General features: G+C 37.5%; 2 protein-coding genes across 2 annotated transcripts; one reads left to right on the top strand and one right to left on the bottom strand.

Moving 5' to 3' along the window:
• Nucleotides 1-1203, bottom strand: cfap276 (cilia and flagella associated protein 276). Its single transcript, XM_056261021.1, has 5 exons — nt 1064-1203; nt 828-944; nt 598-713; nt 170-273; nt 1-88 (listed from the first exon to the last, which is right to left on the bottom strand). The coding sequence occupies exons 1-5, from the start codon at nt 1139-1141 to the stop codon at nt 18-20; spliced, it is 486 nt and encodes a 161-aa protein (XP_056116996.1). The 5' UTR covers nt 1142-1203; the 3' UTR covers nt 1-17.
• A 553-nt stretch (nt 1204-1756) lies between these two features.
• elapor1 (endosome-lysosome associated apoptosis and autophagy regulator 1) lies at nt 1757-23573 on the top strand. The gene is made up of 22 exons (XM_056261019.1): nt 1757-1953; nt 6829-6949; nt 7373-7553; nt 7807-7954; nt 8153-8233; nt 8311-8416; nt 8542-8691; nt 10012-10100; nt 10809-10986; nt 11184-11312; nt 11416-11506; nt 11666-11771; nt 12292-12429; nt 12548-12811; nt 15480-15653; nt 15752-15902; nt 15998-16091; nt 16224-16325; nt 18959-19085; nt 20850-21028; nt 22674-22839; nt 22996-23573. The coding sequence occupies exons 1-22, from the start codon at nt 1792-1794 to the stop codon at nt 23062-23064; spliced, it is 3006 nt and encodes a 1001-aa protein (XP_056116994.1). The 5' UTR covers nt 1757-1791; the 3' UTR covers nt 23065-23573.
• The last annotated feature ends 476 nt before the right edge of the window (nt 23574-24049 follow it).

Below are 24049 nucleotides of genomic sequence, written 5' to 3'. Positions count from 1 at the left end.
GTCGTATTTGTGTTGCGCTACGTAGAATAAAAGCCGCCATCGTGCTTACGTGAGTAACCTCGGTTTGTAGAAGCGGTGTGATGAGACTCTATAAAAAAAAAACTGAGTAAATGACGTTTCTTTTTTCACAATATAATCAATTTCTTATGGTTTAAATATTAATTCTCACCTATGGACCCTTTAATACTGTATATAGAAGCCTTCTGGGTGTCGACCCACACTTTTATTCCTTTGTTGTCGGTCTTCTCTTCTGATTCTCTGTTTTTCAGTGTCCTGTGTAAAATAAAAAGCATGGCTGAGAGATTCAGACTTGCTAAGCCTTCAAACGAAATTAATGATTACTTTTGTTTTAAAGTGGCAATAAAACATTTCTTTTAAAAAAAGTGTCCATTTTATTTTTCCCATACAGGAATCACGCATGTGTGTATGTATTATACAGGAGTCAACATTTGAAGTGGATCAAAAAAGTTAATCAAAGTTGTTCTAAGACAAGAACGGGTATTTTTCTAAATTCATGGATAACTTTGATGAAAGGTTTTGATCCACTTCAAATGTTGACTACTGTATGTGTATAATATAGAGAGAGGGGAGCCTTACGCATTATCCAATGTAAGAGTTTCCTTTTGCGTCATTGTTTGACTTTTGTTTTGAAATAATCCTAGATGATGGTCGTAGGTCGATTTTAGATGAATGTCCAGACTGTCGTTTGGTGCCTTGTAACAAAGTTTTTGCATTTCAAAAACACAGTTGCTTTGAACCAGAACATATTTGCGCTCATTTACTTTAGTTATAGTACGTTAATTTATTTCGAGGTTAAATAAACTTACTGTATCATCATAATGAAAGACATTTCGATGAGAACTGGCCTGTGTTGTCGTGTTGTGGAGTCTCCTCCAGGGTTCATCATTTTGTGCGAGATGGGTTGGTTTGTCATATGGCAATTTCTGATTAACGAGATAATAAGTGAGAAGGTGACAAATGTAAATAAAAGTGTATAAGTTAGCCTATATCTGTAACTGATACGGGGTAAGTTTTAAAGTTTGAAGTTCATATTTGTAATTACCTGAATTGCCTTATTCCCTGTGTATGTATAGTCGTTTTCATATCGCGGGAATGGAAACGGATCTCGTTCTTGTGGCATAGCTATTCCCACAGTATCCAGATGAGTTTTATGGAATGTAACAGCTCGATGGGTTTTGGGATTTTTTTTTACTGGCAACTTTGTTGTCCCTCCCACCGTTGCCTAGAAACCAACTGAGCTTTGTTTCTGTTGCACCACCACACACAGCGCGCGCGAGGCGTAAATAAATTATATGCTTACATTACAGACAAGCACATTTTTGGGTGTGAAATTTTATATTAACAGTTGATTAACTGAGTGTTGACCCCGTTGTTGTTTTTTTACAACAGCAAAAAAAAAAAAAAAACCTTGCTGTTCAGTTTCCCCCAAATTTTCTACGTAGGGTGAATTCAGGTTGATTGGGACACTTTTCCAAGTCATCTCAATGGCAAAAAGTGTCCCGATGTGTTTCCCATTTGAAGATCAAAAGAGTAATCTTATGCCATTGACTCTTTGCTCGTTATAAACACATGGACTAATAAGACTGTGTTCTTTTGTCGTTGTTGTTGTTGAGTCTTAACGAATATTCATCTATTTAGATATAGCCTACGGACACGTTTGCAGTTGGGACTCCATCCCAGGGCGACTGACCAATAGGAGAGCTGAGCGCGTTACACGCTTATATGTGCAAACAGTGTCGGGATAAAAGCGCAGCAATATTAACAGCACGTATGTTTTGTCACACGCCTTGCCTGAAGGGAACATATCTTTTGGAAACAGCTATGTTTTTAAGCCACGTGCTTTTCACTGCTGGAACGCAAAGCGTTCGTGTCATATTTTTGCTCCCCTTCCTACTTTTAACGGAGACAGCGGAATTACCCAGCTGCAAAGAGGTAAGATACTTCTTTATTGTGCATTAACAGATTGTCTAAGATTGCAACGTTACAATAGTCTTTTTTTTTAAACGCAATTTTATGTGTTTTGTCCTATATATTTATTATTAGTTTGCTGTTTATTTCTGACAGCTGCTAGAACTACATCTACATCATTACCTACTTATTGACTGACAGACTGTACTGGCTGAACTCACATTGACAGAATAACACATTTGTGAGCTGTTGCTGATGGAATATTGATCATTATAAACACCAAACATTATCATACAGGACTGGAGGACTAGGCCAGTACTTTCTATATAAATAAACTGTTAGGTCCATAAATAGAAATACACTCAACATAGTTTCTTCCCAGATCAGAAATTGAAAGGCACCTGTTTTGCTCACGTGCCAAGAATCATCTTGTACACACATCATCACGCAGTGAAGCTTGTGTTTCACATTATGTCACTTTACAAATAAGAAACCATGAAAACATTCAGGAACAAATGGGAGAAAACTGACATAGCATTTATGCATGTTACCTTTCTGATCAGGATATATGTTGAATTTTAAAGACATTTTTTGTTGTTGTTGCAGTCCACCTTTATGTTTCCGCTCTCTGTCCTCGGTTTTCTCAAGAAAATAATCATGTTTGAATAAGAGTGAGCATATGGAAATGGGTCGCGTCACACATTTACCTTATCATGTCCAGATAAGCTTGTCTGTTGCCTTAGAGAGCTGTGTGAAATGGACATCTGCTGCAGGGTCAGTTGACAAATGGCAGTATTGCTGTTGGTATACAGTACCTGCATTGATATACCTGTCTAACTTTCAATCTCTTAATTATTTTGTTAATTATATATATATATATATATATATATATATATATATATAGGCCTATATATTAGTATATATTAGTATGTGTGTATATATATATATATATATATATATATATATATATGAAGACCTCCGATTCAAAAGCCTATAAAAGCCACCTTTGACAAAAATGAGATAATAATATTGAGTGAATGCACTCCGCACATAGTATACGTTCGTAAAATACTTTCACTTCAAACTCACTAAATCCCAGCCTCAGCTTATTCAGAAATTTCGGTAAACTTATGTAGAAACCTATACATAGGAGCCTGATAAAAATGTTGGTAACACTTTACAATAAGGTTCATTTATTAAACATTAGTTAATGTATTAACTAGCATGAACTAACCATGAGCAATACATTTGTTACTGTTTTTGTTAATCTTTGTTAACGTTAGTTAATACAAATTCAGCTGTTCATTGTTTGTTCATATTAGTTCACAGTGCATTAACTCATATTAACAAGATTTTAATAAAGTATTATGAAATGTTGAAATTAACATTAACAAAGATTAACAAATGCTCAAGAAGTATTGTTCATTCTTAGTTAATGTTAACTAATGTAGCTAACTAATGAACCTTATTGTAAAGTGTTACCAAAATGTTAATATTAAAGAAAAACGTTAGATGGACTTACAGGCTTTTGCATATATAGTATAGTTCAGTCATGAAACTCTTCCGAGCAGCTGATTGGTTAACTTAAAGCCAATCATTTTGGTCAACCACTCTTTTTACCTAACATATTTATTTCAGTCCCAAATTGGATCAACTCATTGCAGCACACAAAGGGATTTTTCTTAGCCCTCCACCTTCCCCTGCAACACCTGCCTAGATCTGCTAGGTGGTTTTCCTTACAGCAGTTTGATTCTATTCACTGTATTCATGTGCATTTTTCATCTGTACCCTAACTTATGCAGCAGAAGCAGCATAGCAGATCTAGTCCACCAAGCCTAAAGCCGGGGACACACTTAACAACTGTAAGGCCGATTATGAATGTAATTTGGTACTTACGACTGATCATGGCCAAACACGCAGAGTCGCGTTCAGTCAGTGTTCACAGTCTGCGTTTAAAATTTGTTCCAGTCATTGGAAACAGTCTGTAAGTGTGTTCAGTTCAGTCTTAGAATGTTTCAGCTAGTCGTTAAGTCCTCGGCATAAGCCTATGCACATTTTATCAATAAATGCTGTTTATATATATATATATATACACTCACCGGCCACTTTATTAGGTACACCTGTCCAACTGCTCGTTAACACTTAATTTCTAAGCAGCCAATCACATGGCGGCAACTCAGTGCATTTAGGCATGTAGACATGGTCAAGACAATCTCCTGCAGTTCAAACCGAGCATCAGTATGGGGAAGAAAGGTGATTTGAGTGACTTTGAACGTGGCATGATTGTTGGTGCCAGAAGGGCTGGTCTGAGTATTTCAGAAACTGCTAATCTACTGGGATTTTCACGCACAACCATCTCTAGGGTTTACAGAGAATGGTCCGAAAAAGAAAAAACATCCAGTGAGCGGCAGTTCTGTGGGCGGAAATGCCTTGTTGATGCCAGAGGTCAGAGGAGAATGGCCAGACTGGTTCGAGCTGATAGAAGGGCAACAGTGACTGAAATAACCACTCGTTACAACCGAGGTATGCAGCAAAGCATTTGTGAAGCCACAACACGCACAACCTTGAGGCGGATGGGCTACAACAGCAGAAGACTCCACCGGGTACCACTCATCTCCACTACAAATAGGAAAAAGAGGCTACAATTTGCAAGAGCTCACCAAAATTGAACAGTTGAAGACTGGAAAAATGTTGCCTGGTCTGATGAGTCTCGATTTCTGTTGAGACATTCAGATGTTAGAGTCAGAATTTGGCGTAAACAGAATGAGAACATGGAACCATCATGCCTTGTTACCACTGTGCAGGCTGGTGGTGGTGGTGTAATGGTGTGGGGGATGTTTTCCTGGCACACTTTAGGCCCCTTAGTGCCAATTGGGCATCGTTTAAATGCCACGGCCTACCTGAGCATTGTTTCTGACCATGTCCATCCCTTTATGGCCACCATGTACCCATCCTCTGATGGCTACTTCCACCATGTCACAAAGCTCTAATCATTTCAAATTGGTTTCTTGAACATGACAATGAGTTCACTGTACTAAAATGGCCTCCACAGTCACCAGATCTCAACCCAATAGAGCATCTTTGGGATGTGGTGGAACGGGAGATTCGCATCATGGATGTGCAGCCGACAAATCTGCGGCAACTGTGTGATGCCATCATGTCAATATGGACCAAACTCCCTGAGGAATGCTTCCAGCACCTTGTTGAATCTATGCCACGAAGAATTGAGGCAGTTCTGAAGGCAAAAGGGGGTCCAACCCGTTACTAGCATGGGGTACCTAATAAAGTGGCCGGTGAGTGTATATTTATATATATATATATATATATATATATATATATATATATATATATATATATATATATATATATATATATATATATATATATGTGTGTTTGTGCTTGCACAGAAATAACATTATTGTCTAATTTTATTATTATAATTGCAAATATAATTGAAAATAGACCTTGCCAATGACCTTGTGAAAAACAACAACAACACAGACAGCAAATGTTTTATGTGGGAGTAAGAGATTAATCAGGTAATCTGACTCCTACAAGACACCATAGAAACAAATGTCACTCCGTTCTGTTGCCTTGGTTTTTTGGTTTCATCATTTATATGGATGTGGAGATTATGATGTGGACTGCTTGTTCAGAACAACCTTTCTTTCTTTCTTTCTTTCTTTCTTTCTTTCTTTCTTTCTTTCTTTCTTTCTTTCTTTCTTTCTTTCTTTCTTTCTTTCTTTCTTTCTTTCTTTCTTTCTCCTCACTGGACATAACGTAGCTGAACTAACACAAAGCACATATAGGAACAGCTACCACTTGTCATGTTAAGGTTTTGTTAACAATTAATCTTGTTTCATTCCACATGGGTTATTCTGATTTGCTCTGTGAAGTGTCTGCTGTTACCTCAGGAGCCATTCAGGTTAATTTAGGTTCATGATTCTTTCCAGCTGCCGGTTCTTTGAGGGAGTTAGCTGTCAACATGTACAAACCATTGGTTGCATTTAAACCGCACCTTTAAGCATTTAAGTATCTCTTAGTAGATTATTATGTTAAGTCAAAATAGGATAAATATATAAACAAAATGTTTATTTACTCAAGATTTTATTTAATCTGCTTCTCCCTCTTCGCACAATGGTGAGTAAATAATAGGCAACCTGTTAAAGACTGTTTGTTTAGACAAGGATACGAAGACATCCTTGAAGCTGATCATAGTGGGTGGATCCGCCTACAGTGCAAATATTGATCCGACACAGTGTTTTAAAAGGAGATAATCCAGAGGCATATTAATCACAAGACGTTAGTAACTACAACATCAGAGGGTTGGTTTCCACAGTGACAACAAATTTGTATTATGTCTGTGAAGCACAAAGTAAAAGGTTTAGCATCTTAGCTATAATTGTACTGAAAATGACCTAAAAGTATACTAGAGACAGACTTTGGAGAATGCTATATATAATAATGTTGCATTTTTCTGGCTAGGTTGATTGTTTTGCACATTGTAATGGACTGTTTTTTTTTTGTTTTGTTTTTCTTAAATGAAGCGTAATATACAGGTGCTTTTTTTAATAATTCGAACTGAAATCAACATTTCATGTCCACATTTTATTTAAATATTTGTAGAGTAATGGCTTTCTAAAAAACTCTGCATCGGCCTCTTTATAGTTTTATTAGTTTATTTTTCCTGATAGTAACTGGATGACTGGACAATTACTTCAGTCATTACTGACTAAGGTTGATGTGGTTGACATCTCTACGGTTGTCCAAGTGTGCCAACAAATGTATTAACCTTGCAAAATATTGTGTCAATTTTTTTCCATGGTCCTATTTTCAAAACTCAATGACACAGAAAGACATTTTAATTCAGTTGTTATTGTATGTTTCATTATTTTGCAGTCTGATTACCATTTTGAGTACACAGACTGTGACGTTTTGGGCTCTCGATGGAGAGTGGCGATACCCAACAAGCCAGAGACATGCACTGGCCTACCTGATCCAGTCAAAGGCACCCAATGCAGTGAGTACCTACAACACACACACACACACACACACACACACACACACACACACACACACACATTTTGTTTTCATGTTTTACCGGGACTTTCCACAGACATGATTTTTATACTGTACAAACTGTATATTCTATCCCCTTACACTAACCCCTACCCCTAAACCTACCCATCACAGAAAACTTTCTGCATTTTTACATTTTCAAAAAACATCACATAGTACGATTTATAAACTTTCACACATGGAAAATGACATTTTGTCCCCATAATGTAGGATTTATCAGGCTACACACACACACAGACACTAACTAGACACAAATGATTAATGATACTGTCTATAACATGCTATGTTACAAGTTGTAGAGTTTTCGAATCTAGAAAGCCATTAAGATACTTTAATTGTGTTGGGGTTTTTTCTCTGTTGTCAGCGTTTACCTGTAATGAAGGCGAATTTCTGGACATGAGGACTCAAGAGTGTCAGAAATGCGTTGCAGGGACCTATTCTCTTGGGACGGGTGTTGCCTTCGATGAGTGGGACAGTTTGCCCACTGGCTTTATCAGCCATGGCATCAGTATTAACTTTGGAGACACTTACACAAATTGCTCCAAGTGAGTGACTCATATGTATGTAAAATGGGAACTACTGGAAAATCTGCTCAAAATTCAAGATCAAGTGGATGGTTGAACACTTCAACATTCACTTAACTGTAATTGCATGCACATAATGTTTAATAGTAAATGTAAAAGTGCTTGACGAGTCAGGACCTTGAGTTATTTGAATTTAGATTAAATTGAAGAACAGACATTTGTGGAAATTTGCTTTTATGGGAACCCATTGCATGTGTCTCTTGCATTTGTATAGCTCAACATGGATCCCGAAAGGTGACTATGTTGCCTCTAACACAGATGAATGCACTTCAACTCTTTCCTATGCTGTGAGTTTGAAGAAGCCTGGATCTGTGTCCTTCCAGTACTTCTATCCAGACAGCCACATCTTTTTTGAGTTTTATGTAAGTAAACATAGAATACACCACTTTAAAGACATTATGGTCAGTTAAATTGCATATTTATATTATTTAAATAACATAGTAGACAATATAAAGGTAATAAACTGAGTTTTATAATAACCAAACGTGTTTCTGGTGGTATATACCCTGATAATGTTGTTATGCATGATATGGGATATGACAACATAAGTGTGTTAACAGGTTCAGAATGACCAGTGTCAGTCTACAGACTCTCAACGTCGCTGGATGAAGATATCCGAAAGTGATTGGGATCATCATTATGTAAGTATGTGTGTATCTTTGAGAGAATATGTGGAAGTCCCAGGCCTCAAAACCTTTTCTTTTTGCTGTCTAACCAGGTAGAGCTGAGTAGTGGTAACAATGTCTTGTACTGGAGAACAACGGGTTTCACTTTGGCTGCCAACACTGCCAAACCGGTTCTGCTGAAGAACATTAGCATCTTAGGTATTTATCCATCACAATTATTTGTGTACTACTTCAAATAAAGATGGCATGTTGGGAATACTTTATAAATGCATGAAAAATAAATAAAATAAAATAAAATAACAATTGACCCTTTTTCTTCTCAGGGGTCTCGTATACATCTGAGTGTTTTCACTGTAAGCCTGGTACCTATAGTGATAAACCAGGGGCTGCCCGCTGCATCCCATGCGCTGCTAATTCATACTCCAATAAGGGAGCCACTGCGTGTCAACCCTGTGAGGCAGACAAATATTCAGGTGTGTCTCCGCATTTTTAAAGCAAAATGACCATGAATGTTAATTCAGGTCGGCCACCAGGGTCAGCAGCTGCTGTTGTTTGTGCTCCATCTCATTCCATCTTCATCTCTGCTCATAGTTTTGTTTTCCATTTGTATTTAGATGTGTATGAGGATGTTTTGTGTTAGTGGAATATTTACAGTATATTTGTAATGATCCTGAGGCTTGTCAGCCTGTATTTGATCATTTATAAAATGTTAGCTATATTAAAAGGGCTTAATTGTTAATTATTTAGTTGTTAAAGGGGCTATATGTAATCATTTTAATGTATTAATGGATGTTTGTATTGCAAATGTGTGAACAGCTTGTAACAAAACTGAAAAGAAGGAAAAAACACGACATTACCACATTTCCTGACTGCCTAGCCTGTAGACTGGTTTCACAGGAAAAATCCAAAGGATGTCAAGGTTACGCGTGCTCCAGCTACTCTCTTCCGTTCTCAACTATCATAAAAGTGTTGTTTTAATTACCTCATCTGTCGACATGATGCCCGTGAATCGCAGAGCTGGTGCAAATATCCAAATCGCTATGACCAGATACTTTCTAAACTGCCGCTTTCTCACCCCTGTCATTTTTTTTGGGTTTATTTTGTTATTGAGAGGAAAACGAGCAGCACATATTTGCATATTCATCTAAACGTCGCTCTCAGCAGCGTGGATGGCGTCGGGATGTTCGCTGCAACGGTATTTCCAATATTTTACTTCTAAGCAAAGAACGAAAAAGAATTTCGCAGTCAGTCTCATCTCTTGCGTAATGTTTGCACGAGTGCGAGGCTGTGTGAGCACGAGCAATAAGTTCTTGCCTGCAGTTCACTCACTTAACGCCTGGCCACCGATATCGCTAACAACTCACAAGGGTTTCTAAATTCTAAATATAGCCCCTTTAAACCTATGCTTTTAAGTTTAAACTAACAATATGAAAGATATACAGTAGGCTATTTAAAATAGCCTACTGTATATCTTTCATATTCTAGAAAAAAATTGCTTTTCTCTTTTTTACAAAGCATTTAATCAAATGTTTTTTTAATGACTGGTGGTCACCCTACAAATGCCTTGTGAAGAGTTTTGGCCGTTACATCTGCATAGATGTGATGAAACATTTAAATGTAACCACATGCAAGTAAATGTTAATGTAAATGACCTGGACGCCCCTGTGCTTGTACGCTATTGGATTTGCCTACTGTGTTTTATCACTTTATCTAAACGAGTGTGTGTGCGTGTGTTTTTCCGGTTTTTCCTAACGCCACTGGCGTTTTCCTCTCTCCTGTGTGTGTTACTCCAGGGATTGGTTCTGGAACCTGTCTACAGCGACCGCCCTGCAAGACGACTGATTACTTCTATACTCACACACCATGTGACTCCAGTGGTCAGGTATACCATGGTTTAAAAAAAATAAAATATATATATATATATATTTTATGTATTTTATTTTATTCATTTAGGCTGTTCAATCACACTTGTAGGTCAGATCTCTTTTTTTTTTTTTTTTTTTGGTACAGTCTAGAAAATTATACATTTAGTCCTCCTTCGTTTATTTAACCGAACCTAAAGATAAAAAAAAAAAAAAATGCTTTTATGGTGTAGGCCTATATACCAAACATCCAAAACAATGCTGTGTGCTAGGCTAAATGCACTCGTTGTATGCGTACATGGTATTTTTAGATAGACAGACCTATAAAATGTGTAAAAGAGTCAAAACAGCGCCTGGAATTCGAAGATCTGCTGCAAGGAGACGGCAGTCCCAACACCTGTACTGAAATGTAATGGGCAACATGATGAGAACAAACAGATAAGCTTAAGCGTTCTGTCTTTTTAGGGTTGCATTTTGTGATGTCCTGTTTTTGATTTGTTTAGATGTATTTGGTCTGTGTTGCGTTCACATTTCATTCAAACCGCATAAGAGTACCCTTGCGCAGCAGGGTTCAGATGGCAGCGTTCACACTAACAGAACAATCACACCAAATTTTGTTTTAATCTAATCAAAACTAGCAAGCGTGAACACACCCTAAATGTCCTTTTATACATTAAATCATCTCCATCTGACAACTGACTGTTTTTTTTGTGCGTGTGTGTATTTAGACGCAGCTGATGTATAAGTGGATTGAGCCCAAGATCTGCAGTGAGAGTGTGGAGGAGGCAGTGCAGCTCCCGGCCTCAGGGGAGATGGTGGCCTGTACTCCATGCAATCCAGGATTCTTCTTCAGCAACACCTCCATCTGTGAACCCTGCCCAAATGGCTTCTATTCAAATGGGACAGGTAGAGAGACACAGCCAACAGGACAGAGAAAAACAAACATTAAACTAACCTGTGACAGGATATGCATCAGTGTTATATCTCTAGATGACAACACTACATTTGTAAATCACATTAAATGTGTGCTTTTGTGTATTATTTCAGTGCATCAATAACAGAATTCAGTATTAGAAATCACCAACTGTGTCACATGTGTTCAGAATGTTCTGAGTGTCCCGCTGGAACGGAACCAGTTGTGGGTTTTGAGTATAAATGGTGGAACAAGATGCCCGGCAACATGAGGAGTTCAGTCTTCAGCTCAGAATACAGCAGCACTGAGAGGAGCACAGGTACATTTTGAGAGAGCCACTGATTGGGGGATATAGTTTTTTTTAGACATTTTTTGTTTTGTTTTGCCATAGTTGTTGATGTAAAGGGGTTTTGTTGTATCAGGCTGGGAGGTTGCGGGTGAGTACATCTACACCACACCAAGCGATCAGGACTCTGATTACATGCTGCTGACGCTCACAGTTCCTGGATACAGGTGAGCACACACTGCTCTCATATGTTAACAAACAGCAACTGCATCTTATTAATGATCTCAATATGTTAAATGAAGCATCAGCATTACTAAAACCAGAGACATAAAACCTGGGTTAATAATTTACCCTATATATGTCATTTTGGTCTTTCCTTTTTCCAGCCAGCCTCATTCCCTGAGTGAAGACAAAGAGAGAGTCGCGCTTTCCAGAATAACATTTGTGTTTGAAACGAAGTGTACAGCTGATTGTAAACTGTATTTCATGGCAGTGAGTTTGACCATGTTTTATATTATAATATATGTGAAATTTACAATTACATCTTGAACAACCTTTTATTATTTTTATTTTCAGTAGGGTCAGTAGGATTTTCAAAATGTTTTAAAAAAAAAAAACAGTATAAACAGTAATATTGTGAAATACTATTACAATGTAAAAGCTTTCTTATTTTAAAATGTCTTTTGGTCCTGTGATGAATTTTCAGCAGAAACAACATGCTGATTTGGTACTTAAGAATAATTTGTTCATTATTACCAATAATTAAAAAAATATATATTTTTGTGGAAACTGAATAGAAGTTCAAAGAATAGCATTTCTTTGAAACAGACATTATAAATGTCTTTACTTTCGCTTTTGTTTCGTTTAATGCATCCTTTCCTTTGCTGAATAAAACTATGAATTTATTTAAAAATAAATGTTTTGACCCCAAACTTTTAAGTTATAACGTATAATATAATCATTATAATATTTTTGCCTTATCTGTCTAAAATTTGTCTACATCTCTCCTCAGGGGCAGAATGAAAGGAATAATATGATTGTGGAGAGTTGGTCAGGCACTATAGGAAAGCAGTCCTACTCTTATCTTATTAAAAGCAACAACACTGTTAGCTTCACCTGGGGTTTTCAGCGCACTGCCGCCTTCAGCATGGTGAGATTAAACCGACATCTTTCACTTCCTGTTTTGTTGTTACTTTTTTTACTGTTAAGTATCAGACTTTTTAGACTCTAAAAGCCTTTGATAATCTGACTGTGTGTCTGTGTTACAGAAAAATGAATACAGCTCTGACCTGGCTAAGATCTACTCAGTTCACCTCACTAATGTGATTGGGGGTGTGGCTTCAGAATGTCGACAGTGTGCTCTGGCTCTGGCTGACTCTGACTCTGCCTGCGTTCCCTGCCCTCCAGGACACTACATGCTGAACGGCACTGGAGTGTGTAAAAGCTGTCCCTCAAATACCATCATCAGGCCCGAGCAACCCGTCGGAAAGGAAGCCTGCATACCTTGTGGACCCAATACTTACAGTAATGAAGTAAGCACTCTCCAAATTATTAACACCACTTATGGTATATATATATATATATATATATATATTAGGGGTGTGACGAGATCTCGTGCCACGAGATCTCGCGAGACTAAATATGACGAGATTTCTCGTCGAGTGAAAAAGCTGTCTCGCGATATCCCCATTAATATTCCACCGCTACACTCACATTCGCCTAAACTATCGTTTTGTTGTTTTTATAAAAAAATAAAAACCATTATAAACTAATGCAAAAGTCTGCTCTGCTCATCCAGCGCGAGTTGCCGTTGCAATCAGTGCAGCACGAATCACAGTTCACTGATCGCATGACGATGACGGAGGATTCGTTGCGCAACAGACTAAAACGTCTGGTAAATGTCTTATCATTTAGAATGCGCGCTCAGCACCGCTGCTCCCTATACGCGCGGTCACGAATTTGTAAGTGAAAGTAAAACACAAGCTCCCTGATGTGCATTGCGCACAAATTAGGCTGCATACATACAATAATCCGTCTCCCAATACCCATCTCTGGACTGTTTATTTGCGGCTCTGGTCTCTGTTGGCACTGCGAATATTGAGAGAGCACTGTAACGTACAAAGGACAACAGACAAGGGAGGCTCCGTTTCTGAACTTATAATCGGAACGCAAGAACAACTGTAGAGACAAACAGCCTCGTTTCTCTCGGCCTTTTCCGAACTCACCGCATTAACCCTATAACTGCCGGTGCAAAATAAAACCGCAATTTCACAACAATTATAAAGAGTCTGTGTGCTAACTTTGATTATGGTTGCACTCGCACTTATTGTTTGCACTTAATAAGACTAAGAGAAAACAGTTATTTATTTTTGTTATTTATACGGTTTTTATTTCTCTGTTAAATGTGTGTTAAAAGGAGTTCAGTTAGGAGGTCACACACAGCCTCAATCAGAAGTTCTGAAAGCTCTTAAATGTACAGTAAGGTCTGAAGAGACTAATGTGAAATTATACAGGAGAAAAGCCAGTCAATAAAAACCTTTTACAGTGCTTGAATATTGTTTTCTTTCAATGCATTTGATAATTCATACTCATAAAGTAGACCTGAAATGACATGCATTAGAAGATTATTAGTTAAAACATTGAAAAATGCACCTGCATACTATTTTTCCAGCCATGAATTTTGTCATTGAGGATTTCTGAAAAATTGTGCAAAAATCTCGTCTCGTCTCGTTCTCGTGAACCCAATCTCGTGTCTAGTCTCGTCTCGTGAGATAAGCGTCTCGTCACACCCCATATGTGTGTGTTTACGTATATATACAACAGTTCTCGAATCTGATTGGCTGAAAGCCTTTTCCAGTCGTGCGATATTACGCCAGTATCGACACAATAACCGTTTCACCGTTTGTATCACTAGGCTTACGGCAACTGTCATGGCAGTCGAGCAAATCCACCATATTTTTTACAAATACTACTGTTGTTGTGTCACGGAATGTAGTTTTAAGAGTTTTTTAGGTGAGAATGTAGTTATTTAGACCTCAAATATGTATATATAAACATAATGCCTATTTTACAATTTGTTGAGAAGTTTTCGGAGATTGAACTCCAGGCCGTCAGCGGCCGTTCAGTGCTCAAGTACCCGCAGAGAACAGCTTCATACACACACACACACACACACACACACACACACAGTATATTAAGCGGTTATGATGAATATTATTGGGTGGTTTAAGTCTTTTATATCCTAACCACCACTATCCAAAAGTAAATTGTAAATTGATATAGTAAATAAAATAACCTTGAACTTAATACAGTGCATCAAAGTGGAGTAATATTTTGATAAGTAATCTGTCCATTTTTGTATTGTGGATGATGGGAATATAATGTTTTCAATGCACCTTGACCCATAACAATCCGCTGTTGAAACCATTTTGTATAAAATTAATTCACTATGTATTTATTTGATTGAGTTTTATTTGACTGACCATTCTTGATAGCGCCACCTAAATAATAATTATTTATAACAATTGATATGTACGATTGCCTATTCTACATCGATCAATGCCTTCAATACCCTTAATTTATTGCAATATATTTTTTAATTTCCCCAAAACTATGAATTTACAAGGTTCCATTGTAAGCTGTGCAGTTTATTAACCACAGATCCTAGACTTAAGTTCTCAGTATTTTTGAACAGTTTTTATTAACTCATTTAGCTTTTTGAATCAATAATGGTTTACTGACGCCTGTTGACTGACAACAGTCCCGCCTACTGGCCGGAACAGGTACTGTTCATCAGCTGGCTATGAATGCCAGATACAAACATTAGAGGGCTTTAAAACTACAGTGAGCTGAAAGAACAGGGGCTGCTCACACAGAATGGAAAAGACCACATGGTCTTAAAAGTTTTAAAAGGTGAACTACTTTTGTATAGATAAATAAATTGTTGTTACTCTATCACTCATGCATACTTACTAAAGTGAAATAATTAATACAAATTCTTCAAAATTATTATAAAAATAATATAGCATAATTAATTGTTTATTCTTTAATAATAATTCAATGTAATTATTATATTTTATTATTATATATGCATATTTTTATTAACTTTCCTTACGATGATATTTGCAGTTTGTGCACTTTCCACATATTTTATATATCCATCCAGTTCTTATTACATACGTTTGTTTTCTTTGTCCACAGGGCCGTTCTGCGTGCATGAGTGACTGTACATTGGCACTGCATCATAAAGGAGAGACCTTGCATTATGATTTCTCTCCGCTGGCAAACGCCACAGGCTTCCAGAGCAGCCCACGCTTCACCAGTAAAGGGCTGCAATATAACCACCATTTCAGTGTGGCACTGTGTGGAACAGAAGTAAGAGAATAAATTAGACCAGAGGAAGTTTTAAACTGTGAAGTCTGAGTAGTCAAAGCTCAGAATCGCACAATAAAGTGTGTCTGTCTCTTATCTAGAACAGGGTTCTTGCATCCTGTATGGAGAATGTCACTGAAAGCAAGAGGGTTGTAAAAGGCTACATCTGTCAGTTCACTGTAGTGCCTTCTGAGATCAGGGGTCAGAGCGTTGTGTCCTCTCAGCCCTTCAGTATTGGAGACACTTTAATTGGTGAGTGCTACTACCGCTACTTTGACATCGCCATCAAATAAACCCATCCCAGCTGGGCATAGGGATTCATCAGATGCTAAATGTTTCATACACAGGAGTGAGCACTGACCACAAATTTGATGACATCTCATCATTGGACGGCAACTTTCCTGTTGAATCAGAGCTGCCGGATGTCATATTCTACTACAGGTGAGTACTTGCTTTCAGTGATATGTACTCTCTTTATTCTAATGCTTTTATTGTGTTCACAGTAAACACAGTATTGTGTTTTCTTCAGATTGATCTGTAATGTTATGTTCTTCTCATTAATGGTGTCAACAGATCCAGAGAAACTACGCAAGCATGTAAAAATGGAAGATCAACCTCCATTAGGCTTCGATGTGATCCCACTGTGACACTGAAAGACCATGTTTCCTTACCAAGGTACAAAATGAAAATGTTTACTTTTACTTTTCACGTTTGATCAATATAAAACCGAAATCGTGATTATGGTTTAGTGTGATTATCAAATCGCAAAGGCTGCAATTTAATTACATAAATATATATGCTGCGTGTTTCAGAGGGAAGTGTGCCACTGTGTTCTTGTATACACATGAGCAGCTCATAATCCAGTGTTTTTAGTGCCTCTGAGCGTCTTGGTTCGCAGTAAATGCTGCTCCACATGAACTCATCTCTGAATGTGTTCTGAGTTTGGCTTGCTTATTACGTACATTTGGGAATGCAATATGCGGCAACCATCTTCTAAAACTTGTAATGAGAAGCATTTTTTAAACCGGCTGTTGTCAACAAAAGAGAAGCTTTAAAGGAGTAGTTCACTTTTAAAAAAAACTTTTGCTGATAATTTACTCACCCCCATGTCATCCAAGATGTCCATGTCTTTCTTTCTTCAGTCGAAAAGAAATTAAGGTTTTTGATGAAAACATTCGAGGATTTTTCTCCATATAATGGACTTCCATGGGAACCAGACGGTTCAAGGTCCAAAAGACAGTTTCAGTGCAGCTTCAAAGGGCTTTAAACGACACCAGACGACGAATAAGGGTCTTATCTAGCGAAACGATCGGTCATTTCAAAAATAAATAGAAAAGTTGAAGTTTAAAAAGCACAAATGATACACGTTCGTGACTCTCCTGTTCGAACTCGTTCATCAAAATGAATGAATCTTTTTTCGAGTCATTTCGTTCATTTCGTTAGTTGAATGAACGAAATGACTCGAAAAAAGATTTGTTCATTTTGATGAACGAGTTCGAACAGGAGAGTCACGAACGTGTATCATTTGTGCTTTTTAAACTTCAACTTTTCTATTTATTTTTGAAATGACCGATCGTTTCGCTAGATAAGACCCTTATTCATCGTCTGGTGTCGTTTAAAGCCCTTTGAAGCTGCACTGAAACTGTCTTTTGGACCTTGAACCGTCTGGTTCCCATGGAAGTCCATTCTATGGAGAAAAATCCTCGAATGTTTTCATCAAAAACCTTAATTTCTTTTCGACTGAAGAAAGAAAGACATGGACATCTTGGATGACATGGGGGTGAGTAAATTATCAGCAAAAGTTTTTTTAAAAGTGAACTAATCCTTTAAGCTTTAAGCTCCCTGTGGTTTTCTGCTAAAATAAAAGCTTGATGGTGTCACATCTAATTTTTGTTCAAGGGACTTTTATTTTGATTTTCATTTCACTCCTGTGCTCCTGTCACTGTGTTCTTACTTTCTGTGTTTAGTACATGTTTTCTTTGTTGTCATGGTCTCTGATATGATTTTCATTTCTTTCTGTAGTTACCGATTATGTTCTAGTTTAGTTCTTCACTATCCTGTGTATAATACTCCTTAGATTATTTTACAAAGCTGTCACTTTTTAGTTTACATGGTGGATTATTCTTGTTCTCTTCATCGTCTTCTTGTTTGTTTAGTTATAATCCAAGGGGGTAATCCATCGACCGGAAGTTGAAGCCGGCCGGGTGCCGCCATCTTGTAGCAGAACTTCACTTGCGTTAGCATTTCCATTGACTACCATTCATTTTGGCGTCACTTTGACAGCGAATAACTTTACATCTGAGGCGTTTAAAGACTCCATTTGTACATTATTTATTTCTAAAGAAACACGACAATGTATAAATGGCTCCATTACCTTCTATGTTACATTATGGCCCCGTAGAAACAGTTTTAGTAAAAATAGGCTAACGATTGCGTCATAACCACTCGACTCTCTGTCGCGCTGTACAGAAATTACCGTACAGACAGGAGGAGAAGCTCGCAGCCAATCGGGGGGACGTCCCGTCAAGAGAGAAGCCCATAGATAATGAGTCCATAAAAGCAACAGAATACTTACTCCTGCTCACTCACGATAAAGGACTCTTTGCTCAAGTTCCCCGTCTCTGCAAGATTAACGTTGGCAATTTTCACGCACAGCTACTAGAAGATTCACGTCTGTCAGACAGGTTGCTCACGTCATCAAGCTTAGTTTGAGTCGGTCTGAGTCTGCGCGTCAGGAACGGAAGTTCTCAAAAATCGCTAAAAGTGGGCTTCAACTGTCTCAACTGAGTTCCAATGAGATCGCTCTGTCCATTTCTTTTACTATGGTTATAATAAAGATTGCTGCACATAGATCCTCACCTCTACTCTAAACAATGTTAAAAGTTTGAAGATTAAGAAATTAAGACAGCCAAAAATATAAAACATATTGTATTTTTACAGTTGTACTGTAAATAAAAATAATTTATTTTATTTTTATTTTACTGGAAATGTTATAATAATAATAGTCTTAATTATTTGAATACTATTTTTATTTAGCAATAATAATACTCATCATCATAATGAAAATTTTGACTAAATTGTGCAGCCTTGCAAACAAGCAATGTTTGCAATTTTTTTATTAGAATTTGTTTGGGGCTGTTCAAATAAAAAAATGAAGACCAATAAAGGCATTTGATTTGAAAGTGTGAATATTGTATGAGTTTGGACTGAACTTTAACAAGCTTTGTGTATGTAATCCAACGCGGACACAACAGAGGATGGAGGAATATCACTCTTTATTGCTTGCTTTGTTTCTGTCTTTGGTGTAGTAAGTGCTCAGAGGGCACCTGTGACGGCTGCTCCTTCCATTTCCTGTGGCGTTCCCAGCATGCCTGTCCTCTCTGCTCTGAGAGAAACTATAAGGAGATCGTGAGTGCTTGTATCCAAGGAATTCAGGTACATGTCAACTTACATCCTGATCAGTGTTGGGGAAAGTTACTTTGAAAAGTAATGCGTTACAATATTGCGTTACTCCCTTAAAAAGTAACTTATTGCGTTACTTAGTTACTTTTTTAGAAAAGTAATGTGTTACGTTACTTTTGCCTTACTTTTTTTCCACCTGGGCTGGGCTTGTTTTTTTTTATACCAAAAAAGATATATTTTTGGGCGAATGTAAAGACCCTTTCACACCAAAAGTGAAATAATAAGCCTCAGACTGAAGGAAATGCAGATTTACTCCTGTACAGTAGAGTACAGTAGTGTTCAGTAGAGGGCATCGCTCAAACAAACCTTTCAGCTGCTGCTGTTCTGGGTAATAGAAGAAGAGGATGCAGGAGAAACAAATTTAACACTTACTTTACCAATAAAAACATATAAATAAATCTATAGTCGTTTTTGCTTATGGTTTAACTGAAAAATCGGAGGTCAGAAGCAAGTACTTTGGTCAATAAAGATTAAATGCATAAAAATTTGTTTTCTTTAACATATTTAGGTATTGGAGGTTTGCAAAGATGAGTAAATCCACGCTTACGTTTAATCTAGAACTATAATAACCATCATGTTTACACACAACGCCTCTGCACTTCGATTTGTCTCAACATTAGGACAGAAAAGCAGTCAGTCAATAAAGGGGAAAACAAAGTAACTTGCGTTACTTATTAGAAAAAGTAACTCAGATATTTTGTTGTAAATTTTAAAAGTAATGCGTTACTTTACTAGTTACTTGAAAAAGTAATCTGATTACGTAACTCAAGTTACTTGTAATGAGTTACCCCCAACACTGATCCTGATACAGTAACTGAATTAAAAAAAGAATTTCCCCCACTCTGAAATGGACCATTTATTGTAGAACAGGGGTTCTCAATTCCAGTCCTCACGCCTCCCTGTTCTGTACATTTTGTATGTCTCTCTTATCTGACATGCTCAGTTGAGGGGTGGGTTACATTCAACTGTAAGTGCGCTGCGAAGTGGACTTAAAAGGGTATTTTGTCATCTTAAGATCCTAATCAAAAGCAGGTGTCACGGGTGTAAATTGCGTGAGATGCGACAATTACAAGTCAACTATCATGATGACGGGTTAAATAAGATAAAACGACATATTTAAGGGTTAGTTCACCCAAAAATGAAAATTCGGTCAGTAATTACTCACCCTCATGTTGTTCCAACCCCGTAAGGCTTTCGTTCATCTTCGAAACACAAATTAAGATATTTTTGATTAAATCTGAGAGCTGTCTCACTCCTCCATAGGCTTCTAGGTAATTTCATCTTGACGGTCCAGAAAGTTAGTAAAGACGTCTTTAAAATAGTCCATGTGACTACAGTGGCTCAACCTTACGTTTATCAAGTGACGAGAATACTTTTTGTGTGCAGAAATAACGACTTCATTCAACTATTCGTTTTCTTCCGTGTGGGCCTCTGACGTGAGTTCACGAGAGCGCCACGACACATGCGCGAGAACTGAGAAGATCTCACAGTGCATTGTGGTATTTTTTTTAGGGAGCGAACGTTTCAGGTTACTGGAAGGATTTTGCGATTGAGACTGCACTTAAAATGGCGACACCTGGTCAGTGCGATGACTACTGAACTAGGGAGCAGATTTAGACGCACCCATAAAAACTGTTCTGAGCGGAGAGGCACAGGGACTGGAATTGGGAACCCCTGTTGTAGGACAATCCTGTATATTTTGACTTAATGTAGCTAAAATGTGTTTGTGTTTCTCAGAGGACTACCTATGTGTGGCAGCAACCTCTGAGGTGCACAGGCGGGGTGTCGCTGCCGTCTCAGCAGATTAGTGCCTGTGTGACACTGGACTTCTGGCTGAAATTTGGCGTCTCCATTGGAACTGTGGCTGCCGTATTGCTCATTACACTTATCTGCTACTTCTGGAAAAGGACACGCAAGTGAGAGTCCATTACTGAACGTGATATGTAGTTTATTATCTTTCAGAAAACTGATGCATTTGATAAAGTCTTGCAGATATGCAAATAAACATGGTGTAAAACACATCTATTTAGGGATGCAAAGAAATATTGTCTAAAAATTATAACAAAAACTGTTACTTTAACGTCCAATAACAGAAAGTGGAAAACTAAGCAGCGTATTAGTGCAAGAGGGAATTCCCTTCCCTCTTGCAACATCATCTCTCGGTTTCACAGACAAAAATGCATGTTGAGCTGTTTTAATTGAAAGCAACTTGCACTGACATATCTTAAGATATGTCACTGCCATTGTTTTGTCTCAAGATGCACACCAGTAATGTTTTTTCTAAGGCAAGTTTATAAAAGGCCAAATCCTGGCTTAATCGAAGCCCTGTCTGTGAAACCAGGCCTATGTCTTCTATAATGACATGTTTACTTACCACAATAATCTAACCATCCAATCAAGTCATGCCCTCAATTTTTTTCTTGTTTGAGAAGCCATTTCACTTGGATATACAGTTGTAATCAAAATTATTCAACCCCCATTACAAATCAGGTTTATTGGCAAAATTGGCAAAAAAAAAACAAATCAAGCAAAAGTAATTGGAATAGCTCAACACAACAAATGTTTCAAGTGGTTTCCACAGATCAACTGAAAATGCAACTTTTAATGACTTCTGCAGTCTCAAAATTATTCAACCCCCGAATAGAATCCTTCACAACAGCACACATCTGCAAAACAGGTGTTGTCTCAAGCCCACCTGATGCAACTAATCAAGGGCTTCATTAGTTGCACCAGGTGAGCTTGTGCTAGAACACATGAAATAGCTGAACTGGCTAGGTTTGTTGAGTGTCACGTTTAACTGCATGTTAGAAATATGGCTAAGTCAAAAGAATGGTCCAAAAAGTTAAGAGAAGATATCATCGCCCTTCAGAAACAAGGAACAGGATACAAAAAATGTTCCTAGAGACACCGCTGGAAGCATAGTTCACTAAGATTCCTCAGAAACGCTGCCAGAAGCTGGTGTCTGGTTATACATCTCGTTTTCATCCGGTCATAACAGCAAAAGGGTGTTCTACTAAGTACTAAAGATGCTTGCCATGAAGGGGTTGAATAATTTTGAAACTGAGGAAGCCATTAAAAGTTACATTTTCAGTTGAATTTGGGGACATCACTTGAAACTTTTGTTGTGTTGAGTGATTTCAATTTCTTTTGTTTGATTTGTTCATTGCAAACAGCTGAACGTCTGTAAATTTTGCCTATAAACCTGATTTTGCAGTGGGGGATGAATAATTTTGATGACAACTGTATATCACAATCGGGAAGAAAATAATTTTGCAACTTCAGTTTTATGCCGACTTTAAAATAAAATAAAGCCTAGCTTTTATTTTAGTAATGCCAACTTAAGGAAGATATGTATTATAATATAATTAAAATATAATAAAATTTGTGTAGTTATTCCAAGTAAAAGCTTTTAATATATATATATATATATATATATATATATATATATATATATATATATATATTGAAACCCAGTGTGTCTAGAATTTTAGGTTTTGATCAGGAATTCATGATCTATCCACATGAATAAGCTGTATAAGAGTATTCATGCCCTCTCTTTAGGCTGCAGTATAAGTACTCTAAGCTAATGATGACGGCAGGAGATAAGGAGTGTGAACTTCCAGCTGCAGATAGCTGTGCCATCATGGAGGGAGAAGATGCAGAGGATGACCTCATCTATCTCTCAAAAAAATCGTTCTTCACCAAGATCAAGTCATATTCCAGAGAGGTGAGGAGGTCACAAGACAGACTTCATTTTTCTATGTACCACACACTCTATAGATATTCTTGATGACAATATACATTTTCTAATGTTACAATAATATTTAATAGTTTTACCAGACAGATATAGACATTTTCTTAATAAAATTATTTTCTTTTACAGAGAACGTCAGATGGCTTTGATTCTGTTCCTCTTAAATCATCAGCTGCCCAGGAGATGGAGATGAACTAGAACTTCTCAGACGCAGGGAAAGCCAGCAGGAAATGTTTGGCCTGTCGTGTGACATCCTTGACACTATAGTGGACATTATAACATCAATACTGCTATTCCCAAAGAGACTGAGGGAAGCAAATTACTCAAAAACAAGTTTGCCTTATTCATGAGCTCCCTTATACCTGTTTGTTTCTCCTAGATTCAGCAAATCCAGTCTACATGCTGACCGAAGGCAAAACTGGCATGAGAAGTTTTTTTTTTATGTGAGCTTTTTTGTTTTTGTTATTTGCCTATAGGCCTACACAAATTTTATACTAAACACAAATGATGTTTCACTAAACAAAGTTCGGGAGGAGCATGTTCAAATAATCAAATTCAATTAACTTGTCATCTACAATCATCATGACTATCCCATCAGCATGAGAGGAAGCATATAAAGGCATTCAGTCGACTCACCTACATTCCTTGACAGTTTTTTCCTCCACCACCCCGACACCTCACTCTCGGCTTGTTCCTTTCACAGCCAGGAGTACTCTGGGTTCGGGCCAAATACCGAGCCCGGAGCCCTCTACTCGGACGGCACGCCAAATATGTATACCATTTTTTCTATCTGACTTATTTGTAAGTGTGAACACGTGAAATGCTTGTGAAAGATAATGGTGGAAAATCCACATTGCATTTGTTACATGCCAATATGTACATGCCCTTTTGGGTTACACTTTATTTTAAGTTATCCATGTTACAGTGTACCATGTACATGTTACAATGTAATGGCCTACATTTAAGTTTGGAACTATGATAATTAACTTCATGTAGCCTACTTACTATAGGGTTAGGAATAGGGATTGGTTTAGGGTTAGTTGCATGTAATACTATAGTAACTACATGTAACATGTAACAAGGACACTGTAAAATAAAGTGTTAACCCATCCTGTTAAATATCAGAAATGATATTTTTCTTTTCTTTTAGGTCAGTGATGTTGTTTTCATGAATTTGAGAGCT

This window comes from Rhinichthys klamathensis, unplaced genomic scaffold, assembly GCF_029890125.1.
Source record: "Rhinichthys klamathensis goyatoka isolate OS25496 unplaced genomic scaffold, OSU_Roscu_1.1 h1tg000180l_1, whole genome shotgun sequence".
Taxonomy (NCBI): Eukaryota; Metazoa; Chordata; class Actinopteri; order Cypriniformes; family Leuciscidae; genus Rhinichthys; species Rhinichthys klamathensis.
Note: the sequence above shows the minus strand (reverse complement) of the source record. Positions and strands in the feature narration are given on the sequence as shown.

Bases quoted from the DNA above. Each gene is read 5' to 3' on its own strand.
- elapor1 (XM_056261019.1), top strand. From the start codon at position 1,792: ATGTTTTGTCACACGCCTTGCCTGAAGGGAACATATCTTTTGGAAACA. The intron at 7,955-8,152 runs GTAAGTAAACAT...GTGTGTTAACAG, and splicing joins ACATCTTTTTTGAGTTTTAT to GTTCAGAATGACCAGTGTCA. The intron at 11,507-11,665 runs GTGAGCACACAC...TCCTTTTTCCAG, and splicing joins CTCACAGTTCCTGGATACAG to CCAGCCTCATTCCCTGAGTG.
- cfap276 (XM_056261021.1), bottom strand. From the start codon at position 1,141: ATGCCACAAGAACGAGATCCGTTTCCATTCCCGCGATATGAAAACGAC. The intron at 945-1,063 runs GTAATTACAAAT...CTCGTTAATCAG, and splicing joins CAGGGAATAAGGCAATTCAG to AAATTGCCATATGACAAACC. The intron at 274-597 runs GTAAGGCTCCCC...TATTTTACACAG, and splicing joins ACTCTTACATTGGATAATGC to GACACTGAAAAACAGAGAAT.